Genomic DNA, 24,280 nt, shown 5'->3' with positions numbered 1-24,280 from the left:
TGTGAGATCAGGCGATCCACCCACCTTGGCTTCCCAGAGTGCTAGGATTACAGTCATGAGCCACCGTGCCCGGCCACATTTGCTCTCTGTTGCCTCTTACACTTTTTCCAGGACCCACTAATATAATACCTGTTTGCTTGGAATTGTTAGGCCTCTCTCACAGGTGGGAAAAGGCAGACCATGAGAGCTCAACTGCCTCTAGGAAGGTTCTTGACTTCTGGCCAGGAAACCTGAATAGCACTGGAGTATCCCTCTGTACAGAGCCATACTAGTTTTACTTATTAAACTTTATTATAGTAACAAAGTGATCATTATTTTATTATTTTATTTATTTTTACACAGAACTATAGTATAGAAGGAAAAGTGATGTATTTTAATAATAAAAGCCAAGTGTCTGTAGGCAGGAGGATGGCCCTGTCTCAGGTTCAGTAGCCCTCCCTAATTTCAGCCCTGGGATGGCCAGAATAGTTGAGAATGCAACATTTAGCCACGAGGTGTCATTATTTACCAACCTGACAAGCCATTGGGCTGTCTTTGTGCTCTAAAGGTTACAATCAAGGCTAGAGATAAGAATGTGGGATGAATGAAAATAGATTTAGGAAAGGGCACTGTGGCTAGAATACAGCTTTGGGGAGCCTTTCAAAGACTCATCAAACCTTCCTGATCAATTTTCTAACTTACTGCTTTCCCTGGAAGGAGTCAGAACTTAGGTTCTTAGGAGTAGCCCTGGCTCACAGCTCCATTGTGGTAGACTCAGGTTTGTAGCCCCAAGTCTAAATAGTTGCCCCTCAGTAAAATAAATTCCCTTAGTGTGCCCAATTGCACCTTTGCCCTTCCTTCTGGCTCCTGGCCAGGATACAGGAAAGCATCCACAGTGGAAAGGCAGGTATGAAGTTGAAATTGCTCCTTCCCAGTCTAAAGATTTAAAGACTAGGAAGAGCATATCTAGAAACAGTTTGGGATTTGAAAGTGTGAAGTCATGTGGCAGTGAGAATAGGAGATGCCCGTGGGCTAGCCTAGTGGAGGACAGAAGTAGGCAAGGGAGCCTCTACTCCTAGTCCCCTCCCACCCCCATGCTCCTCTTCAGGCTGCAGCATGAGACAGGAAGCTGAGGTGGGCTCAGGCCGGTCATGGACCCACTTGCCCTCAGAGCCATCCATTGCTGGTGAAATCCACACGCAGTGCCTCGTCTTCTGCGGGGCTCAGCTCCTGCAGAGGAGCACGGCAGGGGCCTCCATAGTAGCCAAACCAGTCCATGGTTTTCTTCAGCCCTGGGATCCCGAAGCGCCGGGTCACCTGAGAAGTGGGGCCTGTTAGACTAGGGGATCCCCCTGCACACAGAATGTTGGAATTCCCACCCTCCTCCCCCAGTAAAGTAGCTACCAAATCTATGGTGCTCAGGGTAGATTGGGAATCCAGATTTAGAAATCAGAATGCAGATCAGTAATATCAAAATGCAAAAGTGTCAGATTAAGTAAGGAAAGTGCCTCCTTTGGTTTTAGGAGAAAAATCTGTCCAACAGGGAGGAGAATGGCATTCAGTCCTCAAGCTGGGACGGGAGAAAGCAGCAAGGCTGCAGGTCAGGGCACTTGGGCTTCACCAGTCTGCAGCCCTGCTCCCTGGAAACTCTAAATGCTCCCACAGGAGAAACCATGCATTGCTGCCCAAGGAAATTTTGTTGTGTAATCATGTATCATTTGCTTATTATCTCTGAGTCAGTTCTCTTGTCTGAAAAACAAGGGGGTTGAACAACATGATCTCTAAAGCTTTGTCCATTACAATGGGAGACCTAAAGCTACTGTCATAATTTGAAAAATGCATAGAATTTTACAGGATAGATGCAGTATCAAGTTTCTTTGCTTTTGGTATAGCAACTGGTTATCTCATGCTGATCAGAAGTGTTAGGTGAATCTTTGACTCCCTAAAAACTAGGAAAGTAATTCTTCCTTAACACAGTTTATTTGGAGGGAACTAAAACCTTAAAAGTGAGAGCTTCATGAAGGGTAAAAACAATAAGAAGTTGTTAAGAGATAAAAAGGTCAGGACCCATTGATGAAAGATTGACTATTAACCATTCACCACTAGAGGACAGTATGCTTTAGCAAGCAGGGAATTTTTTCTTGGAATGGGTAGTAAGCCAACCTCCTCCAAGCGCTCCATGATGTTACAGCCTGGCCTTTTTACTTGAAACCTGAGTATGTGGGAAGAGGGGAGAGAATGGAAAACAAGAGGTACCTAGAGAAAAGCTTGCTCCTATCCTGAGTTTCTGAAGATCTCCGGCATGCCCCAACTCCAGACCTTGGGAAAGCATTGAATGCATTGGAGGTAAAGACTACAGAAAGTCCTAAATATAGCTGGGGCAGGAGGCAGGGTGGTGGGGGTGAGGGGGAAGGACATTGTGTTCACCAGGGTAGGGCAATAGAGTGACATCAAGCTGCTCCCAGAGTGTCTGAGCATACAGCGCAGGCAGCAGAAAGGTGTTCCAGGCATTTCTGAGTGCATGCCCAGAGCTGGCACAGGAGAGGTCATGGAATGAACCGGTGAGGCGGGATGGGGGAAAGTGGGATGACACACACAGAGCTAGGACAGCAGCTAGGCATCCTCTCCTCCCCAGGGTCAGCCCCAGCTGCTTAGTCTGTGAGACACCTACCAAATAGAGATATCACAAGGGCCAAATACAAAAAACACTGCTAATATTAGATCAGTTCCCATAAGCCCTGAAAGCCCCTCTTTTTCCTGTCCTGGTGGCATGTAGTTTCTGGATCTTCTTTCACATGTAGATGGCAGTGGGAAAACAGAGGTCCACTGGAATGTCCAGTATCCACAGGACAGCCTGTGCCCTGGTGGCCTCAAGTGAAAGACTCTCCTTTCTGCATGTTCTTATGGCCTATTTATAGAGTGTCTGGTCCCAGGAGAGCTTTCACATCCAGGGAGACTTATGCTTTTCCTTTCTCTAAATCTGAGTTAATCTGCCCAAGGTCAGGATGCAAGCTGTGAGGGAGAGCTAGAGCGTATCCACCACTTTACCCAAACAAGACATTGTTGCCCAGTGCCACAGGCAGCCTAGGACTGTGGGGAGGGTAGAGAGGCACTTAGAGATGCAAAACTCACAGGGATGCCAAAAAACCCTCAATAATCAAGACAAAATTTCAATGCTTTTTTTTTTTTTTTTTTTAGACAGAGTCTCATTCAGTTGCCAGGCCAGAGTGCAGTACAGTGGCATCATCATAGCTCACCGCAGCCTCCAAATCCTAGGCTCGAATGACCCTCCTGCCTCAGCCTCCTGAGTAGCTAGGACTACAGGTGTATGCCATCACACTTGGCTAGTTTTTTAACTTTTTGTAGAGACAGGATCTTGCTATTTCCTAGGCCAGTCTTGTGCTCCTGGTCTCAAGTAATCCTTCTGCCTTGCTCTTCCAAAGTGTTAGGAGTACAGGCATGAGATATCACACCACACGTCAACGCAATATATTTTTAAAAAATCAAAATCAAGCCTTTTGGCTGGAGACGCCATCTTCCAGTAATTAACCAAAATGACAAACACAAAGGGAAAGAGGAGAGGCACCTGATACATGTTCTTTGGGCCTTTTAGAAAACACGCAGTTGTTCCTTTGAGAATCTACAAGAAAGGTAATGTAGATATCAAGGGAATGGGTACTGTTCAAAAAGACATGCCACACAAATGTTACCTTGGCACAACTGGAAGAGTCTACAGTGTTACCCAGCATGCTGTTGGCATTGTTGTAAACAAACAAGTTAAGGGCAAGATTCTTGCCAAGAGGATTAATGTTCATATTGAGCATATTAAGCACTCTAGAAGCTGAGATAGCTTCCTAAAACACATTAAGGAAAATGATCAGAAAAAGAAGGAAACCAAAGAGAAAGGTACCTGGGTTCAACTGAAGCGCCAGCCTGCACCACCCAGAGAAGCCCAGTTTGTGAGAACCAACGGGAAGGAGCCTGAGCTCCTATAACCCATGGAATTCATGGCATAACAGGAATATAACATGGCACACAGGAGAACCAATGGAACCGTGATATTAGGTGCTGGAACCTATGTATTCCCCGTGAATTCATGGCATAATAGTCATGCAATGCTTTGTCACATTTGATGGCAAGGCGCCTCCCCGAGCTATTGGAATCTTTTCCCTATGAATTCATGGCATAATAGATATTAAAAATAATAGCCTAGTACTACTGTAAAAATGTTTCTCACCATTCACTGAAAGTGTGGCATTTTTTTCCCAAAGAAGTATTAAAGCACATTTTAATACTGTCCTAAAATAAAAAAATCCATGAGGAGCAAAGTTTTAAATAATGACGGGATCTCATAGCTGTGCCCTGCAATATTATAGGCAGGTGAGAGGTGAAAGTAAGCATGCCTTTATATTTATTTTTTGATGGTTAATTTTTTTCTAGAAGTAGATTTGGACAAATATACTTTGATGAATTTGCTTCCATTAAAGCCAGGAAAGTAAAGTTATATTAAATTTTGTTTTGGTATAAATAAAATAATGCTGTTTTGATACCTACTTTTCAATTTTTCAAAAGATATATTTTGATGTTATGAGGAGAAAAAAAAAATCACCATTTAGGGTGGTGCCTGTGGCTCAGTGAGTAGGGTGCCAGCCCTATATACCGAGGGTGGCGGGTTCGAACCTGGCCCCAGCCAAACTGTAACAAAAAAAAAAAAAATAGCCAGGCATTGTGGTGGGCACCTGTAGTCCCAGCTACTCGGGAGGCTGAGGCAAGAGAATCACTTAAGCCCAAGAGTTTGAGGTTGCTGTGAGCTGTGATACCATAGCACTCTACCAAGGATGACATAGTGAGACTGTGTCTCTAAAAAAAAAAAAAAAAAGAAAGAAAGAAAGAAAAAAAAATCACTATTTAGAAAAATACTTATAGCTTCCACTTTCAGGAAGATGAAGTAGATTTACTTGTCTATTTTTTTTTTTGAGACAGAGTCTCACTATGTCAACCTTGGTAGAGTGCTGTGGCGTCACAGCTCACAGCAACCTCAAACTCTTGGGCTTAAGTGATTCTCTTGCCTCAGCCTCTCAAGTAGCTGGAACTATAGGTGTCCACCACAATGCCAGGCTATTTTTGTTGCAGTTGTTATTGTTGTTTAGCTGGCCCAAACTGGGATCGAACCCGCCACCCTCGGTGTATGTGGCTGGCGCTATAACCACTGTACTACAGGCGCTGAGCCTATTTACTTGTCCTTATTTTTCTCAATAAGTACAACCAGAAGATCTAATTAAATGGACACTTCATGTTTAAGGATTGAAAGATAACACAGTGAAGATGTCAATTGTCCTGGGATTGGTACACAGGTTTAACACTCCTATCAAAGTGTCAGTAAGATTTTTTGTAGATATAGACAATATCATTCTGAAATGCATATCACAAGTGGAGTAATTAGACTAGCTAAAACAATTTTGAAGGGAAAACAGAACAAAGTGGGAGGAATCAGTCTACCAGATTTTAAAACTTAGCTACAGCAGTCAAGTCTGCGTGGTATTACAGCGGGATAGACACATAGATCAATGGAAAGAATAGAGAACCCAGAAATAGACCCACACAGATATGCCCCACTGCTGTTTAACAAAAGTGCAAAAGTAGTTCAATGGAGGAAAGATGGGCTTTTCAACAAATGATGCTGGAGCAAGTAGATATTCATAGGCAAAAAAAAAAAAAGTCTTGACCTAAGTCTCACACTTTATACAAAAATTAATTCAGAATGGGGCATAGCCTTGTAAAATATAAAGCCATGAAATCTTTAGGGGAAAAAGGAGGGAAATCTTCATGATCTTCTAAGAAATCTTTACAACGAGCTCTTAGACTTGGCACTAAAAGCATGATTCATAAAAGGAAATATTGATAAATTGGATTTCATCAAAATTCAAAACTTTTAATTGGGCTCAATGACTCAGACCTATAATCCTAGCACTTTGGGAGGCTGAGGCAGGAGGATTGCTTGAAGTTAGCAGTTCTAGATAAGCCTAGTGAAGAGGGAGACCCTGTCTCTACTAAAAATAGAAAAATTAGCCGGGTGGCAGGTGTCTCTAGTCCCAGCTACTCGGGAGGCTGAGGCAGGAGGATTGCATGAGCCCAGAAGTTTGAGGTTGTAGTGAGCTGTGATGATGCCACTGTATTCTATCCAGGACAAGGGAATGAGTGTCAGAAAAAAAAAGAAAGAAAGAAAAGAAAAGAAAGGAAAGAAAAGACAAGACACAACACAATGAAATGATACTATATACTTATCAGAATGGCTTAATTAAAAAATAGCCACAACACCAAATACTGGCAAAGATGTAGAAAAACTGAATCACTCATATGTAAAATGACACAGCCATTCGGGAAAACAATTTAGCAGTTTCTCAATAAATTGAACATATAAACATCATATGATCCACCAATTGCACTGTTGTGAATTTATCCCATAAAAATAAAAACTTACATGTGGCACCTGTGGCTCAGTGGGTAGGGTGCCGGCCCCATATACCGAGGGTGGTGGGTTCAAACCCAGCCCCGGCCAAACTGCAACAACAACAAAAAAATAGCTGGGCGTTATGGTGGGCGCCTGTAGTCCCAGCTACTCGGGAGGCTGAGGCAAGAGAATCACCTGAGCCCAGGAGTTGGAGGTTGCTGTGAGCTGTGTGACGCCATGGCACTCTACCGAGGGCCATAAAGTGAGACTCTGTCTCTACAAAATAATAATAACAATAATAATAAAAACTTACAGTCACACAAAAACCTATGCATGGATGTTCATGGCAGTTTTCAAAGCCATAAACTAGACACACCCAGCTGTCCTTTAATAGGTGAAATGGTTAAACATACCATGGAAAACTAATCAGAGAGAAAAAGGAATTAACCATCGATACATGCAACCACTGGGAGAAACCTCCAGAGAATGCTGAGTGAAGAAAGCCAATTCCCCAAAGTCATATGCTATATGATTCCATATAGTATAGTCTTGGACTGACAAAATGATGACCATATTTGTAGTGGTCAGGAATTAAAGAGGGAGGTGCAGGTGTGGCTATAAGAGGGTAACATGAAGGATACTCATGCTGACAGAAATACTCTGTATCGTGAATCAATGTCAAAATCCTCATCGTGAACTTATTCTGTGTTTTTGTAAGATGTTACTAAGGGGCAAAACTGGGTAATAGATAAGTGGTATTTCTTGGTATTATTTCTTAAAATGCATGTGGATCTATAATTATCTCCAAATAACAAGTTTAATTTTAAAATGTACTTTAAAATATGTATATAGGGGCACACATTTTTCTGTTGCCTCAGACTTCAAAATAGCTCTGAACTTGACAGGCATTCCATCTTAATTAAGCTCTTCTCCTTGGCTTGCCTAACACAGAATTGGAGCACAGAATTGGAGTCTGACTATCGAGTAGATTATTTGAAGACAGAACTCTCCTGGAAAATCTGGACTCTGATACCTTTAGCCTTCTAACCTCTCTTTTCCTACCCCCAATCATTCCATTTTCAGGATCTGGCCCCTATAAAGCTGATGTAAAGGCTCATGGTTCACTGTCTTTGAGCACAGTATCTCTTTTATGGTCCTAGGATTACTTATGTCACAGTCACTCAGGATGTTTGTTTCAATGAATAGCCTTGGGCCTAAAGGATTAGAATTTTAACTAGCCCCCTAAGGAATTCTATTAATAATGAGCACTTAAGTTTGAGAACCAACAGAGCTCAACTTTGTAGTCAGGATTTTCTGGAGAGGCATAAGGATTTCCCACAGTGGGATATTCTCTAAAAGGACTTTCTCAAAGGGAAGCAACTGAGTGGGGACCCTGTGCCAGTGCTAACTAGGTCCTGCTCCAATGAGGACACGGATCCCCCCTTGTGCATTAGCTCACCGCAGCGTTTGGCTCAATGAGGCGGTGCTGCAGCTTCTGGGCATCTTCCCATTGCCCTGTGAGGCAGAGTCGCTCCAGCTGGCACACCTGAGCCCCAAGGACATTGGCCAGGGCACACACGCCCCCCACAGCTCCTGCCCCAAAGTAAGATGCAGAATATCAGCCAGAGCATCTTCCCACAGAGAATCCCAAACCCTGGTCCCAAGCTCCTCTTCATTCTGGAGACACAAGATATGAATTTCTGTGCCACTGGTTGGCCATATCAAAGACATGCTCTGTGAGCCAGAATACACATTTCCAGAGTGAAAAGCTGCCCGATATTCAAAATAGAGTCCTACCCACAGAGAGCTGCTCAAAGCTGGTCTGTGAGGGGCAGGGAGCAGAGCCTAAAGGAGAACTCAAGGACAGTTCTTTCCTGCACCCCTCCCAGAGGAAAGCCCTACCTGCCAGTTGGCACCTCCAGCATCCTCCAATAGCCCTTCACTTAGTCCTGGAAGAGGGTGGTTGGTGGGTGGGAAGCCTTTGTTTTTCTGAACTCATATTCCCCCCACTCCCAGTGAATTCAGCTGGGACAGCAGTGGAGGTGAGAAGCAGAAAAATCTTTGGACATAGGAGAGTGGGCATTTCCTCCCATGGGCTTGGGCAAGTGAACTTGGGCAAGTCACAGACCCGCTCCAGCCCTCTTTGTGCTCATCTGAACAATGAAAATGGGTTGGCTATGATCTCAGAAGAGATCACAGACTTCTGCGAGCCTATGAGTGTGAGTCTAAGGCTAGTTGGGAGTGGCCCTAAGCACAGTGGCCTCAAGACTGGAGAGAGTAAGGAATGTGGAATGAGCTAATAGCCGCCACTTATAGAATACTGTACCTGCTGTGTGTCTCTAATCCTCACAAGACTTCTGTGCTTTATGGAGTAGAAACTCCATAGAAACAGGCCCAGAGTCACTCGGGGAATAAATGGCAGAGCTGAGATACTAGCTCAGCTACCCAGCCCCCCCAGAGCCTGTGCTCCTTCCATCTATCCCACACTCGGCACCGAAGCAGAACTGGATCCCCTCTTCTTCTCTTGCACTGTGACACAGCAGGAGGTGTGCAAGGACCTAGACCACAAGCCCAGATCTACAGACCAGAGGGAACAGGAATCAGCATTGTCACTGGGGCTTCAGCCGGAGGGGGCTGATGCTTCCCTCCCTTCCTGTTCCCTCTAGGGCTCAAATCTGGCCTGAACCCAAGGATCTTTTTTTTTTTTTTTTTTTAGACAGAGTCGCACTATGTTGCCTTCAGTAGAGCGGTGTGGTGTCACAACTCACAGCAACCTCAAATTCTTGGGCTTAAGTGATTCTCTTGCCTCAGCCTCCCAAGTAGCTGGGACTATAGGCGCCTGCCAAAACGCCTGGCTATTTTTTGTTGTAGTTGTCATTGTTGTTTAGCAGGCCCAGGCTGAGTTTGAACCCGCCAGCCCTGGTATATGTGTCAGGCAAACTAGCCACTGAGCTACGGGCGTCAAGCTGACTCCAAGAATCTTGACCCCAAACAAATGAGAGCAGTTAGTCTAAGGGGCATTCCTAGGATCCTGGCCAAGGGATCTGGCCAGGCAGAATCTTATCAGGCAGCTAAGGATCTATGGCTCAACCCTACAGGTCTGACAATTCATTCTGGCCAGTGACTAGGGGAGAGGAAAATGGATTCCTGAACTAGAGGGAAGCCCCCAAGGCCATTGTCCCCAGAGAATGATTTACAAGGTGAGCTTGGAGGTACTACATTTGTTATCTAAGCATGGAGCTCTGGACTTAGAACAGACTGCAGGCATTCCTCCTACAGGGCAGAGGTTGTACATGGCTACCATCTTCTCCCCAACATTCAGACAAGCAGTGTGGTCAGGTTCTGAGGTCTCAGAGCAGGCATGCCGGCAAACTACCCTCTGCAGAAGCAGCCCTAGCCTCACAGTCTCTCCTAGAAGATCCAATTGTCTGGGTGCCTGTAGGTTACCATGACAGAGAGCAGAGGAGGCCTACCCAAGGCATAGCTGGCCAGCAGGAAACCCGCCGAGCCAGCCAACACCTGGAAATCCTGCCTTCTGGTCTTGTGAACAATCAGCCCAATCCTGGTCACCTGCAACAGCAAATGTGGTGTAAGAACCGGGCCCAGAGCCTTGGCTGTGTGGCCTGGGCAAGTTCCCAAAAGACGCCCTAAAGTTCAGACAAAGCCCCAGAAAGCCCACAAGACAGAGAGGACCCAAACAGGAGCCCAGGACTGAACTGGATCTCAGAGTTATCCTGAGTTGGTAGCAAAAGTTCTAGGGTCCAGAGAAGGAGGAGGGTGCTCCAGCCCAGAAGCTGTGGTCACTCACATCACCACCACTGTCCTTCATGCCCACTATGTTCGGGTGCTGGGAAAGTGTGACCACCGCATCCACAGGCAGGTCCAGCCCTGTGTTGGCTGGGACACTGTACAGCACCACAGGGATTGGAGAGAGGTCAGCAACCTGAGGGGTGCAGAGAAGAGGAGGAACAGGCAGCCTCCCCAGGTCCTAGGGTCTGGAGGCTTACCCTGAATCCTGGCCTATGTCTTTGCAGGGCTATCTGGACAGGGCTACCTCCTTAGCCATAAGTCACTGGTGCTACATGCCCTGACAGTAAGCAGGAATAATATTTATAGAGTGCTTTCTATATGCCAGGCACAGTCCTAAGCCCTTTATGTTCCTGGCCTCATTAAATGCTCACAACCCTCCTAGGAGGTTGCTAGGGGAGGAACTAGGGGAGGTTGCTCCTCCCATTTTATAGGAAAGGAACAGTGACACAGAGTGGTTGGGTAAGCTGCCCAGAGTCACACAGCATGTACATGATGGCATTCCTATAGCTACTTCCATTCCTCTAAAGTAGGCTCACTCCCTACCCTTCGCTGCTCTCGTCTCCTCCCCTGGAGAAGAGACTCCTCTTGGTCCCAGGCGTGCACCCACCTTGGTGTAGTGGTGAATGAGGGCTGCACTGCTCATGCGGCCACGATAGTAGCAAGGGGTCACCACCAAGGCTGCATCAGCCCCGACCTGGGCCATGCTGACAGTCATCTCTACCGTGGCTTGAGTGGCTAGAGGAGGAAGGAGAGAGGTGAGAGCAGGTGGAAGGATGCCTGGGCCAAGGCTTTGGGACAAGCAAGGGTGCCTCAGAGTGACCCGGAAAGGGAGAACAAGGAGACAGAACCTGAGGCCAAGGATCCTGGACGTTGGGCACACAGCCACCCCCAGGGCCCAGGCATTTCCCCTCACATTCACAGCCAGAGCCAGCTAGCAGGAGCTTGTCCTTGGGCATGGCCTGGCGCGCTCGGCTCACCACCTGTAGGCGCTCGCTGCTGGTCAGGAAGGGGAACTCGCCAGTTGAGCCCTGGACCACAAAGCCTGCAAGAGAGACCCCATCACAGCTGATCCAGGACAAGGGTGTTCCTACCTCCCCAGCACCATACCTTTCTTCCCATCCTTGTCCAGATATGCAGGCAGAATGTTTTCACCCAGGTTCAATGACAGTGTTCACATCATTTTTCTTTTTTATTGTTGTTGTTTTTTTTTTTTTTAATAGAGACAGAGTCTCACTTTATCGCCCTCAGTGGAGTGCCATGGCGTCACACAGCTCACAACAACCTCCAACTCCTAGGCTTAGATGATTCTCTTGCCTCAGCCTCCCGAGTAGCTGGGATTACAGGCACCCACCACAACACCTGGCTATTTTTTCGTTGCAGTTTGGCTGGGGCCGGGTTTGAACCCGTCACCCTCGGTATATGGGGCTGGCGCCCCACCCACTGAGCCACAGGCGCCACCCCATTTTTCTTTCTTTCTTTCTTTCTTTTTTTTTTTTGAGACAAAGCCTCAAGCTGTCACCCTGGGTAGAGTGCAGTGACATCACAGCTCACAGCAACCTCTAACTCCTAGGCTCAAGTGATTCTCCTGCCTCTGCCTCCCAAGTAGCTGGGACTACAGGCACCTGCCACAACGCCTCGCTATTTTTTGTTGCAGCCATCATTGTTATTTGGCAGGCCCAAGCTGGATTCGAACCCTCCAGCTCAGATGTTTGTGGCTGGCACCTTAGCCACTTGAGGCACAGGCGCTGAGCCCATTTTTCTTTGTTTTAATGAAATGTTTTAGCCATATGAAAAGGAATAGGCAATAATATAAACCCTGTTCATGTACCCATTCTTGCTCCAATCACCTTCCTCTTCCTTAGCTCTGTCCTGACTCAGGTGTTAGTTGTTCCCATTGTGTCTTCATACACTTAAGATATACATGTGGTAAGTGTACAAGATATAATGTGGTTTTTTGCCATTTTGAGCTTTGTAGAAATGGAATTGAGCATATATAACCCTCTGCAGTTTGCTGTCTTTGTTTGACTATGTTTTGAACTTTGTGCATAACAGCACATATAGCTCTGATTCATTCATGTCTTTGTTTTGTTTTGTTAAAACAGAGTCTCACTCTGTAGGTTGGGCTAGAGTGCAACAGCATCATAATAGCTCACTGCAACCTCAAACTCTTGGGTTCCAGTGATCCTCCTACCTCAGCCTCCCAAGTAGCCTGGGACTATAGACACATGCCACCACGCCTGGCTAATTCTCTATTTTTTTATAGAGGCAAGGTCTCACTCTTGCTCAGGATGGTCTCAAACTCCTGATTTCAAGTACTTCTCCCATCTCGGCCTCCCAGAGTGCTAGGATTAGAGGTGTGAGCCATTGTGCCTGACCTGATTCATTCATTTTTTTTGAGACAGAGAATAACTTTGTCACCCTCAGTAAAGTGCCGTGGTGTCATATCTCACAGCAACCTCAAATTCCCAGGCTCAAACGATTCTTTTGCCTCAGCCTCCCAAGTAGCTGGGACTACAGGTGCCTACCACAATGCCTGGCTAGTTTTTAGAGATGCGGCCTCACTCACTCTTGCTCAGGCTGGTGATTCATCCACCAGCTACATAGCATTTTATAATACTATATTGTTAGACAACAATTTATTTTTCATTCTCTTTTTTTTTTTTGACATAGAATCTCACTTTGTCATCCTCTGCGGAGTGCCGTGGTGTCATGGTGTCATAGCTTACAGCAACCTCCAACTCTTGAGCTCAAGCAATTCTCTCGCCTCAGCCTCCCAAGTAGCTGGGACTATAGGTGTCTACCATAATGCCTGGCTATTTCTTTCTTTCTTTCTTTTTTTTTTTTTTTTTTAGTAGACAGGGGTCTTGCTCTTGCTCAGGCTGGTCTCGAACCCATGAGCTCAGGCAATCCACTGGCCTCAGCTTTCTAGAGTGCTAGGATTATAGACATGAGCCACTGTGCCCGGCTTTTTCCTTCTCTTTTTGAGAAAATACTTCCTTCTTTTTGCTATTGCTAACAGTGCTGAGCCAAACATTTCCTGTAAAGTCTTCTGTGTGCGTGTGTCTAAGAACTCCTATGGAGCCCCGACACTTAGGTATATGACTCAGGACAATTAGGTGTGTGATTGCTGAGTCATAGCTATGTGCACTTGCATGTGTGCGGCATCTGTAGTCAGCCTCAAAGAAGCACCTGTTCATGTCCATTCATGCTGCTTCTTGGTAATGGCAGAAAAATTTATTGCCAATTTTCTGGGTAAAAAGTAATATTTCATTGTTTTATTTTGCATTTTCCTCTTATCAATCGTGTAGTTTTCATGTTCCTAACCAGTAACCTGTAACCTGTACCAAATAACAAGTGTCAATTCTTTTTCTTTTATTTCTTCAAGAGACCAGCAGAAGTTGGGCATTGTGGCAGGCACCTGAAGTTCCAGCTACTCAGGAGGCTGAGGCAAGAGGACCACTATGATGATGCCAGGGCACTCTACCCAGGGCAACAGAGTAAGACTCTGTCTCCAAAAAAAAGGGTGACCAGCAGAATTGGTGCTCTTCAGCTAAAAATAAGGAGAATGTCAGTAGAATCATTTTTCTCTCCCTTTTTTGACATTTAACTTTCTCTTTTTTCCTCTCCACTATGTTCCATTAAAAAAAAAACTGAACTAGTTTACAACTACAGCATACAACACAACAGATTGTTAACTAATAGAAGGATATTTAAGAGAAGGACAGGAAGAGAAAGGTGAGAGCAGTTTGGTGTACAAAATCCTTGCCATATAGTTGTGAGAGATGAGCCATAAATGTAATTTGGGGCTTCCCAACAGTCAAAGCTAAAAGGGAAACATGGTCACTTAGCAGACATGTAGAGCCCAGAAGATAAAAGCAAACCAAGTGTCCTGGAGAAACACAGAGTTTCCTGGCACTGGGACCAAGAGAAATTGTTCCTGTGAGTCATCCTTCAGAGGACACAGTGTAATGTCGACTCCACTTCACACCACAAGCCTTTTTCCATGCTGTTCACTACACATTATATTCCACTGAGTGGGTGGCCAGGATAGCTTTCGCTGGATATTTAGTGCCCTCCCCCCCCAACCCCGGTTTGGTAATATTGCAGGGAACATCTTGAGGCAAATAGCTTTTGGCTTCTATTGTATTGCTTCCAAGTCCGGTTAAAAGTGAAGGCAGGAACTTCCCTTCCCAGGGGTCAGGCCCATACATAAGGGCTGCCATCCCTGGATGAGACTCCAGTCTAGCATCAGCACCCCTTGACTAAGGAAGGATTTAGAGACCAAGCTCTGGCCACTCTAAATGTTCTCCTTCGGCTTGGCGCCAGTAGCTCAGTGGTTAAGGTGCCAGCCACGTGCAGCGGGGCTGGTGGGTTCGAACCCAGCCAGAGCCTGCTAAACAAACAAACAAAACAAACAAAAAAATAGCCAAGTGACATGGCAGGCACCTGTAGTCCCAGCTACAAGGGAGGCTGAGGCAAGAGAATCTCTTGAGCCCAAGAATTTGAGGTTGCTGTGACCTGTGACACCACGGCACTCTACCAAGGGCGACATAGTGAGACTCTGTCTCAAAAAAAATAAACAAAATAAAATAAATGTTCTCCTTCAAATTGACTGTCAAGGATCCTCCAGCCATGCGGCCACTTTCCTGCCTTTCTACCTTTGCTTGTGCTATTCCTTTCTGCCTGGACCACCCCCCACATGCCTTCAGGGCCTCCAAGCCCTTCCTGATCCACTCGCCCTTTGGGCACCACAGCATTTTGTTTTTGCCTAGCACTTGTCTGACTTTACCTGGAATCATCAAGGTCAGGGATGGTGCCTGCTCATTTTGGCCCCCTCCATGGCACCTAGCATAAGTGCTGAGGTGTAAGGTTGAGGTGTATGTTGACAATCTGTTGTGTAAAAGAAAAATTGTCCCAAACCTGGGCTGGGGCAGAATTTTTTTGTAGATGTAACTCACAATTTAGCATTCTTGATAAAATGCTTAAGCAATTTCCTGATAAACTTTAATGGAATTAAGCCTTGATCTGGAAAACCAGCTGCCCTCCCAGCTGACTCTGAGGCAAGAGTCTAGTGGCTTTTCACTACTCTTCTCTATATCTGGCCAAATAGTGACATATTTTCTTTTCTAATAAAAATCTCCTGGCCAGGCACGGTGGCTCACACCTGTAATCCTAACACTCTGGGAGGCTGAGGCAAGCAGATCACCTGAGCTCATGGGTTTGAGACCAGCCTGAGCTAGAGTGAGACCCACTCGACCCCCGTCTCTAAAAATAGCTGGACATTGTGGCAGGTGCCTGTAGTCCCAGCTACTCTGGAGGCTGAGGCAAGAGAAACACTTGAGCCCAAGAGTTGGAGGTTTCTGTGAACTAGACGTCACGGTACTCTACCGGAGGGTGACAAAATAAGACTCTGTCTCAAAAAAAAAAAAAATATATATATATATATGTATATATTATATATATATCCTCACTAAGAGTATGTATTATAGTTGGCTGCCTGGAAGCCATTTTGCTTGCAGCACAATTTTTTTTTTTTTTTTTTGAGACAGAATCTCATTCTTTTTTTTTTTTTTTTTTTTGTAGAGATGGAGTCTCACTGTACTGCCCTCAGGTAGAGTGCCGTGGCGTCACACGGCTCACAGCAACCTCTAAGTCTTGGGCTTACGCAATTCTCTTGCCTTAGCCTCCCAAGCAGCTGGGACTACAGGCGCCCGCCACAAAGCCCAACTATTGCTTGCAGCACAATTTTAATAAAACTTTGACACGTGCTCACACCTAAATTCTTTGAAAATTTTTTTTAACTTTAAATTTTGAATTACTTTTAGACTTACAAAAAAGTTGCAAAAATAGTGCAGGGAATTTCTATAAATCCCTCATCTGGCCTCTACCAATGATGTCTTATTTGCCTATAGTATGATGATCAGAACCAGAGAATTAACATTAGTGTAATACCTTTAACTAAAGGCTTTATTTGAATCTTGCCAGTTTGAGATGTTTTTTTCTTTTTAACTTAAAATTCCAGAAGGATGCTAGTATTTTTTGAGACTGGAATCTACCAGCCTCCCATTTACCAGTAAAATAATACATTTCTCTTTCCTTTTTCTCAAAAAAAAAAAAAAATCCAAAAACAATAGATGCTGATGTGGATGCAGAGAGAAAAGAATGCTTATGTGTTGTTGGTGAGACTGCAAATTAGTACAACCTCTATGGGACACAATACGGAGATTCATCAAAGAGCTAAATATACACCTATCATTTGATCCAGCAATCCCACTACTGGGTATTTACCCAAAGGAAAAGAAGACATTTTATTAAAAAAGACATCTGCACTTGAATATTTATTGCAATACAATTCCCAATTGCAAAGATGTGGAATCAATCTAATTATGCCATCAATTCATGAGTGAATTAATAAATGTTATATGTGTACCATAGAATACTACTAAGTTATTAAGGTGGCTGGCTTAATGCCTTTTGCAACAATTTGTATGGAACTGGAGATTATTATCCTATGAGAAGTATCTAAAAAAAAGGAAGAACAGGCTCGGTGCCCATAGCACAGTGGTTACAACACCATCCACATACACCGAGGCTGGTGGGTTTGAACCTGGCCTGGGGCCAGCTGAACAACATTGACAAACTACAACAAAAAAATAGCTGGGTGTTGTGGTGGGCACCTGTAGTCCCAGCTACTTGGGAGGCTGAGGCAAGACAGGCACTTGAGGCTAGGAGTCTGAAGTTGCTGTGAGCTATGATGCACTCTACTGAAGACAACAAAGTGAGACTCGGTCTCAAAAAAGATTTTTTTATTAGAAATTATTTTAATATTTCAATATCAAAACTTATATAAAGTCACTGATTAGGAATGTCAAAATATTCAAATACTCCCAATTGTGCTCTGTTAAACCAATTGAAAACATTTAGGGTGTTTATGGATTTATCTATCCTCTGCAGTGATTCTGGGCCCCTGGGGTTTGAGGTCCACAGGTTTGGAACTAATGGCAAATCCATAATAAATCCAAAGAAATTTCAAAGAATCACTTGGAGTTAGTGCCTGTCACTGATGGGGGAGGTACCTGCTTTCCCTTTAACTGCCTGACCAGTAGGTCACCCGTTGCCTCAGAAATGGTGGGCCCCAAGAAGAGGCTGTAAGGAGTCCCAGGCTTATAGGAAGGCGGAGAAAGCGTCCATACATGTGAAAAGCAGTCAGCGGTAAGCATGTGAGAAGTAGAGCCATCTGCGGGTGGTGGGAAGAGAACTGAGAGGCAGCACAGGGCAGGGTGGGGCTTCTGATTCAAGCCAAACTGGGATCCAGTCCCAGCAATATCGCTTACTATCCATGTCACCTCAGGCAAATTATGTCTCTGAACCTCAGCTGCCTCATTTGCAAAGCTGAGATAATACCTTCCTCATGGGGCTATGACTTAACACGGAGCAAGGCATATACTAAAAACTCCAAAAAAGAGTTTTTTGGACTCCTAATACAGGGCTGGTTCCCTGTTCCCTGATAATAGCAGGTTGGTGGGTATTAAGGCCCCAGAGGTATCCCTCCCCCAACTTGAGACCAGGGAGTCTTTTTTATGGAGTCTCAAATCTGTCCCAATGCCAAGGCAACGTCATACACACAGGACTACTGGAGAAGGAGCCCTCTCCCTCTATCCCTGCCCAGACCTTCAGCTGGCCACAGAGTCCCTGGACGCAGACTGAGGGTATGCAAGGCTTTATTGGCTCTGTTCCAGGCATTTGGCATCACTATGGAGCTCTCAGCTGCTCCTGGGATCTGCCTCATCTGTCTTCTCTCAGTGGGGATTCAGGGTCCTCAGGGTCTGTGTTAGCTGCTTTGCTTCCTCCCAGCCCTCTTGTCAGGGATCATCCTCTGTGGCTGACCCCACTCAAGGAGTCAAAGGGGCTGTAATGCCTGTAGGGGTCTGAGGAAGAAGGGACTTTGGCAGCAGCTTCTCATCCTGGACCACATTGGTTGCCACATAGGAGAGAAACAGGCCTGTTTGGAGCCAGCCCTGCTGGGGGAAGGGGCATCTCCACCCATGGTTAGGTGGTTTCACAGGAGTCATAGATCTGGTGGTTGCGGTTGGGCAGGCTATGGCTCTGGTGGCTTGAGTGGACTGGGTGACTCTGGTGGCCCAGGTGACCCTGGTGGTTTGAGTGGCCTGGGTGACCCTGATGGCTCAGGTGGCCTGGATGACCCTGGTGGTTCTGTTGGCCTGGAAGACCCTGGTGGCTCTGGTGGCCATGATGATTCTGGTGGCTCGGGTGACCTGGATGAACCTGGTGGCTCTGGTAGCCTGGATGGCCCTGGTGGCTCTGGTGGCCATGGTGACCATGGCCATAGAAAGTGTGTGTGTGGTTAGCACCAGCTATGGTGTTTTCCCGCTGGGTAAGGAAATTTGTTTTCAGCTTTAGCTCCACCTCCTCGAGGGCCTTCAGCTCTTCCTGGTTGATGTCCCTGGACTCAAGGTGGCCTGAGTGCTGGTAGGCCGTGGCTCGCTGCAGCATGGAGTTAGCCAGTTGCCGTCCCTTATTGTCAATCTCCCTGGTGCAGGCAGCCACAGCAGCCCAAGTGGCCTCATTCGAGGACGAGGCTATTCCAGACTCCTTGTGGGTCTCTTTAATCACGGAGGACCCAGGTGCCTTCTGTCTGCTGGTGAAAGATTCCCGGCGCACAGCAGTGCCCCCTTCTCCATGCCTGGTTGTGACGGTCTCCATGTGAATGGTGGTGCTGGCCTCTCCACTCCCACTCTCGGGCTGTGGAGGGTTGCTGCAGGTGCTGGCACTGTTGGGGAGCAGCTTCTCTTCAGAAAGGCGGCTAAAGTGAGACTTGATCCAGCTCCCATTTTTTGCTTTGTGGGAGTCTGGCGACTTGCCCTCATCTTCTGCAGATTCAGTGACTGCCTTCCTTCTCTTTCTCTGAATCCACAGCATGAGGCCTCCACCTCCTAGTAAAAGGGCAGCCCCCAGCACCACCTTGCATGATGGCTGCTGGATGAACTCCAAGAAGGTCTCCAGGACCCCACGCCAGGCAGGCAGAGCTAAAAACACACTGGGAATGGGGGAGCCCAGATGGTATGGCTCATGCTTGAAGGGTCAGGCTCCCCAAGGGTGTCTGGCAGCCAGGTCCCTTACTGTGCCCCCCTACGATGCCCCTCCCATCTCAGCAATAAACCCCATTGTGAGGAAGGCGAGGGGTGGGGCACTGCCACAGCATCCCTCACGTTTAGCCTGGCAGACAGTTGCCTGAAGCCTGGGTCCTGTCTCCCACTCTGACAGCTGTCCCTAAGGTCAGTGAAAGGGGAGCTTCTCTAATTCTGAGTCCCTTCTGCCTTCTGCTTATAACCTATCCTGCAGTTTATTCCTTCTTATCTTTCAGTCTTTAGTTTCTCTCCTTTACCATCCAGTGGCCCCTAGAGAGCAGAAGATGTTGAGTGAGGTTGGCAATGGCAGAAAGACTCCATTGACTGGGCTGGCATCCATTCCTGGCTCCCTGAGACAGATGTCTCCCTCTAACCAGGGTGCATCTCTGCTGCCAGGTTGGCATATTCCTTCCCCACTTGTAGCCCCCAGCCTCACTAAAGGGAAGAGTCCAGAAGGAAAAGGGTTCAGGAAAGAGCTCATTCTGGAATGACATGAGGTCACAATTGGGGAAGACAAGAAGTGGTCTCAGAAGGCATAGCAGATAGGACAGGAGACTTCACTGGAGTTAGATCCCTGGGGCCATTCCATGATGGGACCTACTACCTCTTACCTAAGGGATGTACGTGCAAACCCAGAATTTGCCCCTTGGCAAATGTGCATGGTTCTGGCTGTGAGCAGGTGGGCAGGCTGGCCTGACATAGGTACAAACAACTGAGAGTCTTGAGTATTACCCAGGTCCTCCAGGATAGAATCAGCCCTGGGACACTATTTTTCTTCCCCCCAAAGGATCTAGCACATTAAAAATTTAAATGCCAAAAGAAGGTTATAAAAATTGTGATCTTTTAAATAAAACATTTCTTTAACGGAGTCATGATCTTTTTTTTTTTTTTTTTAAGACAGGGTCTTACTCTGTCATCTTGGATAGAGTACCATGGGGTCATCATAGCTCACAACAACCTCAAACTCTTGGGTTTGAACAATCCTCTTGCCTCAGCCTCCCGAGTAGCTGGACTACAGGTGCCTACCATGATACCTGGTTAGTTTTTCTGTTTTTAGTAGAGATGGGCTCGTCTTGAACTCCTGAACTCAGGTGATCCACCTGCCTCAGCTTCCCAGAGTATTAGGATTAAAGGCGTGAGCCACCACGCCTGGCCAGAACAGAGTCATAGTCTTAATGTATCATATCATATCGTATCATACTATATTATGTATAAAAATATTATATCTTGTCACAGGAAACCATCCTCTACTCTACATACTGAAGGAAGAAGACATAGCTTAAAGTTTCACTAAGTCCCTTCACTCTGCAGTCCTGTTGGAGTATCTCTGTGTAGTCCGCTAACCTCATTTGGAAATAGCAATTCAAAGTTCATCTTTGAGGTTGTTTGTGCGTGTGAGTTCAGGGCCATATGGCCCTTCTGCAACCTTCCTCTTGCTGGTTATAACTTTTATTTAAAAAGAATAGTCTTCATTCAAATAATCTCTACAAATTAGCAGTGCTAAACAAAAAACAAAACAAAAAAAAAAATTGAAAAGTTACACAGTTTCAGCCCATGCCTTCCAGAAAGATCTTTAACTGTTCATCAATTCGTTCAAGGCAGGTTCTGACCTTTTTTTTTTTTTCTAAACAGAGACTCAGTCACCCTGGGTTTGAGTCCTGTGGAGTCATAGCTCACCAAACCTTGGGCTCAAGTGTTTCTCTTGCCTTAGCCACCCAAGTGGCTGGGACTACAGGCACCTGCCACAATGCCTGGGTATTTTTAGAGACAGGGTCTCGCACTTTCTCAGGCTGGCCTTGAACCCCTGAGGTCAAGCAATCTGCCGGCCTCAGCCTCCCAGAGTGCTAGGATTACAGGCATAAGCCACTGTGCCTGGACCACACCTCCTCCTTAGAGGACCTTTAACTTGCTATAGGGGCCCTAGCAATGTGAAGTGTGTTCTCTCCTAGGCCTGTGAGTGCTGGATGCAGAATCTACCCCAGGGGGCCAGGAGAGGGCAAGACAAACAGAGATTTCAGAGCTAAAGTCATTTGCTGCTTCCTTCCTCATCATGTTGGCTGTGTCCTGGGAGCAGTGGTAGGACTCTCTGGCTCGGTGCCCTCAGTGCCAGTGCCCTGAATTCTGAAGCCAGAATTCCTATAGCCAGAAGCCTGGAGGCTCAGTTCCTATTCTAAAATGAGGAGTCTGCATTAGAGAGGTTGAGTACTTTCCCTGAGGTCGCTGTGACTGGCAAAACTAGCTGGATTCTTGCCCACATCATTTACCGCCAGATGCCAGGCTCTTTCTGCTTCAGCCCACTGCTTCCCTGGTGTGTGGGTGAGCAGATGGGAGTAGGAGCCCATGTGGATTGTGAGGAAGACAGACTCGTGGACACGTCTGGCCTGTGGCCTGCCAAATCCAGCAAAACCAGATCGGCACCCGTTGTTCAGTGGTTAGGGCACCAGCCACATACACCAAGGAAGGAGGGTTGGAACCGGCCCCAGGCCAGCTAACCAACAATGAGAACTGCAACAACAACAAAAAAATAGTTGGGCATTGTGGTGGGTGCCTGTACTCCCAGCTACTTAGAAGGCTGAACCAAAAGAATCGCTTGATCCCAGGTTTGAGGTTGCTGTGAGCTGTGATGTCAAGGCACTCTACTGAGGGCAACATAGTGAAACTCTGTCTCAAAAAAAAAAGGGCGGCGCTTGTGGCTCAGTGAGTAGGGCACCGGTCCCATATGCCGGAGGTGGCAGGTTCAAACCCAGCCCCGGCCAAAAAACACAAAAAAAAAAAAATCCAGCGAACCTGTGTTGGGCACCCCCTGTCCTCCGCAGGCATGGGTAGTGGCACAGAAGGGATGGATGGTCCGGAGAAGACTCTGAGGGTTTCTGGATTCTCTGGGTGGCAGGCAGACAACAGATGTGCAAAGCCCACCCTCCTCACCCTGAACAAGAGTGTCCTTGAACCCTGATGCTGAAGTTCAAGGAGTTTGCCACTTTCCTTCAAGAGAACAAGGCCCAAGCCCAAACCATGAGCCCAGTTACAGCAGAGATTTACTTAGTTTGCATCCCTGCTCATTGCAGGCATCCCCAGGGATTCATTGCCCCCCAGGGAAAGTCACATCCCCTCAGCACAGGGCTATGAATGGGGTCTCAGACTAGTGGTCACTGCCACAAAGTAGCTTTGTCACCATGTCAATTGCACTGTCATTTTAATAATTATCATCACTGGAGTCAAAACCTTCTGACATATATCACTCTACAAGTCACAACATGCTTTCACTTGCATTCACTCAGATTTTTCTCCCAACTATCCCATATATGGGCAATAGCACTCCCATTTGTCAGAGGGGGAAATGGAGGTTTTGAGACATTATACAACAAGTCAGTGGCAGAACTGTGATTATAACCAGAGCCCTCAGTCTACATGGTGCTGCCTCGGGCAGAGCCAAACCAGTCCCAAAGTGCGGATGCTCTGTGTTGAAACAGAGTAGTCTAGTGACTCAAACAGGTGCAACGAGAGTTAGGGCATGGAGTAAAACAGCAAATCTCAGCTCAGCCAGGTATTAGCTGCATGATCTTGGGCAGTCCCCCTGTCTCTCTGAGTCCCAGATTCCTATCCATGAGCTGGTGCTACTGAGGGTACTACCTTGGGGGGCTGTCATGGTGAGAGATGAAGGTGGGCAGATGGAATTTGCTCTTTTCTTCATCCTTCCTTAGTTGCACCTGTGGCTTGTTGCATGTTGAGTGTCACAAATACGATCTGATCCCTGACCTTGGAGAGGGGTATACCCATGTGTATAGGTAGAGACCCACGTTAGAGGAGCCAATATGGAGAATTAATTCTGCCAAGGAAGGCTGGGTCTAAGAGTATGTAAACAAGGCTTGAGATAACTCAGACAGCTGGCTGTGCACCCACATTACCCCAACTGACGCTCTCACATCCGCTCCCAGTGCCTGGTGGACAAGGACTTTCACACCCATTATCCAGTTTGATCCCCATAACAACACTGGGAGCTAAGGCTACACTTTAGCAGCTCTTAACTGAAGTGGGTAAAGTTCAGTCCACGGTCACAGGCCAGGAGGGAGCTTCCTGCCTGTCTCCTGACTCTAGACTTTTTCTCTCCTATGATAAACTGACTCTAGCTGAAGAGCACAGGGCCACTCACGTCTCCCCAGCTCCCGCATTGGACAGGCCTTACTTACCTCGGAAGGGGAGGGTGCCCAGTTTGTGCAGATTCTCTTCCAGTTTCCCATAGTCCACCTCTGCGGTGGCAGTGAAGGGGGTGGTCACAGGTGGGTAGATGCCTGCAATATCCACCTTCCTCCCCTCCCCTGAGGCCAAGCCCCTCATGTTCTGGGCCAGGCCCCTGCCCAGGCCCTGCCTCACAGAGGACCAGACTCCGGGGCCCATCATCTCCGTGGGAGGCCCCAGGCACTGTGAATCTGTGCCTCCCAGTGAGATTGCGTGTGGACTCCTTTCAACCCCCTGTTAATGATCAATGTGTCTAGTTAAAATTTTGTAGCCCCTGACTTGAGGCCACCAGGGCAGACCTGTCTCCGGGGTCAGGGGCAAGACCCATGGGCCCTAGAGGGGAGGGGAGGCTGGAGAATGCCACAACTCAGTGTCCCTCTGGCCAAGCGGAGGGCTGGTTCTTTGCCTGACACTAAGGGCGTCTTCAGGGGAATCTGGGCCTTCCTCCCACAGTTCCCTGCCCCAAGCCCAGAAGCCCAGCCAAGTTTCCAGGACAGTTCTGAGATTGGTGGAGCCGATTGGCTGAGCTGGCCCTGCCCCGGGGGAGGCTGGGAGGCACGGTAAGGATGGGCCTGAGAGCTGCCTGTGGAGCCACTCCTCCACTATGTGCCCCTGCCAGGCTCCTCCTGCTGCAGCAGCCACCTGACAAGACAAG

The 24,280-nt window shown here is 46.9% G+C and overlaps 2 protein-coding genes and 1 long non-coding RNA gene across 5 annotated transcripts; 1 reads left to right on the top strand and 2 right to left on the bottom strand.

The window, feature by feature from the left end:
* Positions 1 to 308: 308 nt before the first annotated feature.
* Positions 309 to 24,080, bottom strand: HOGA1 (4-hydroxy-2-oxoglutarate aldolase 1). Of its 3 annotated transcripts, XM_053582880.1 has the most exons (8): positions 23,577 to 24,080; positions 11,154 to 11,282; positions 10,848 to 10,975; positions 10,239 to 10,373; positions 9,904 to 10,000; positions 7,890 to 8,023; positions 2,236 to 2,299; positions 309 to 1,296 (listed from the first exon to the last, which is right to left on the bottom strand). In XM_053582880.1, the coding sequence occupies exons 1-8, from the start codon at positions 23,785 to 23,787 to the stop codon at positions 1,055 to 1,057; spliced, it is 1,140 nt and encodes a 379-aa protein (XP_053438855.1). In that variant the 5' UTR covers positions 23,788 to 24,080; the 3' UTR covers positions 309 to 1,054. The 3 variants fall into 3 exon arrangements, with proteins under 3 accessions (XP_053438855.1, XP_053438856.1, XP_053438857.1); XM_053582881.1 differs by lacking the exon at positions 2,236 to 2,299 and having other exon boundaries at positions 23,577 to 24,074; XM_053582882.1 differs by lacking the exons at positions 309 to 1,296; positions 2,236 to 2,299 and adding an exon at positions 5,066 to 6,540 and having other exon boundaries at positions 23,577 to 24,079.
* LOC128580683 (uncharacterized) lies at positions 2,219 to 14,234 on the top strand. Its single transcript, XR_008378713.1, has 3 exons — positions 2,219 to 2,325; positions 12,103 to 12,166; positions 13,626 to 14,234. It is a non-coding gene; the product is annotated as an uncharacterized LOC128580683 (long non-coding RNA).
* C3H10orf62 (chromosome 3 C10orf62 homolog) lies at positions 17,457 to 19,375 on the bottom strand. Its single transcript, XM_053582884.1, has one exon. The coding sequence runs from the start codon at positions 19,178 to 19,180 to the stop codon at positions 18,290 to 18,292; it is 891 nt and encodes a 296-aa protein (XP_053438859.1). The 5' UTR covers positions 19,181 to 19,375; the 3' UTR covers positions 17,457 to 18,289.
* Positions 24,081 to 24,280: the final 200 nt, after the last annotated feature.

This window comes from Nycticebus coucang, chromosome 3, assembly GCF_027406575.1.
Source record: "Nycticebus coucang isolate mNycCou1 chromosome 3, mNycCou1.pri, whole genome shotgun sequence".
Taxonomy (NCBI): Eukaryota; Metazoa; Chordata; class Mammalia; order Primates; family Lorisidae; genus Nycticebus; species Nycticebus coucang.
Note: the sequence above shows the minus strand (reverse complement) of the source record. Positions and strands in the feature narration are given on the sequence as shown.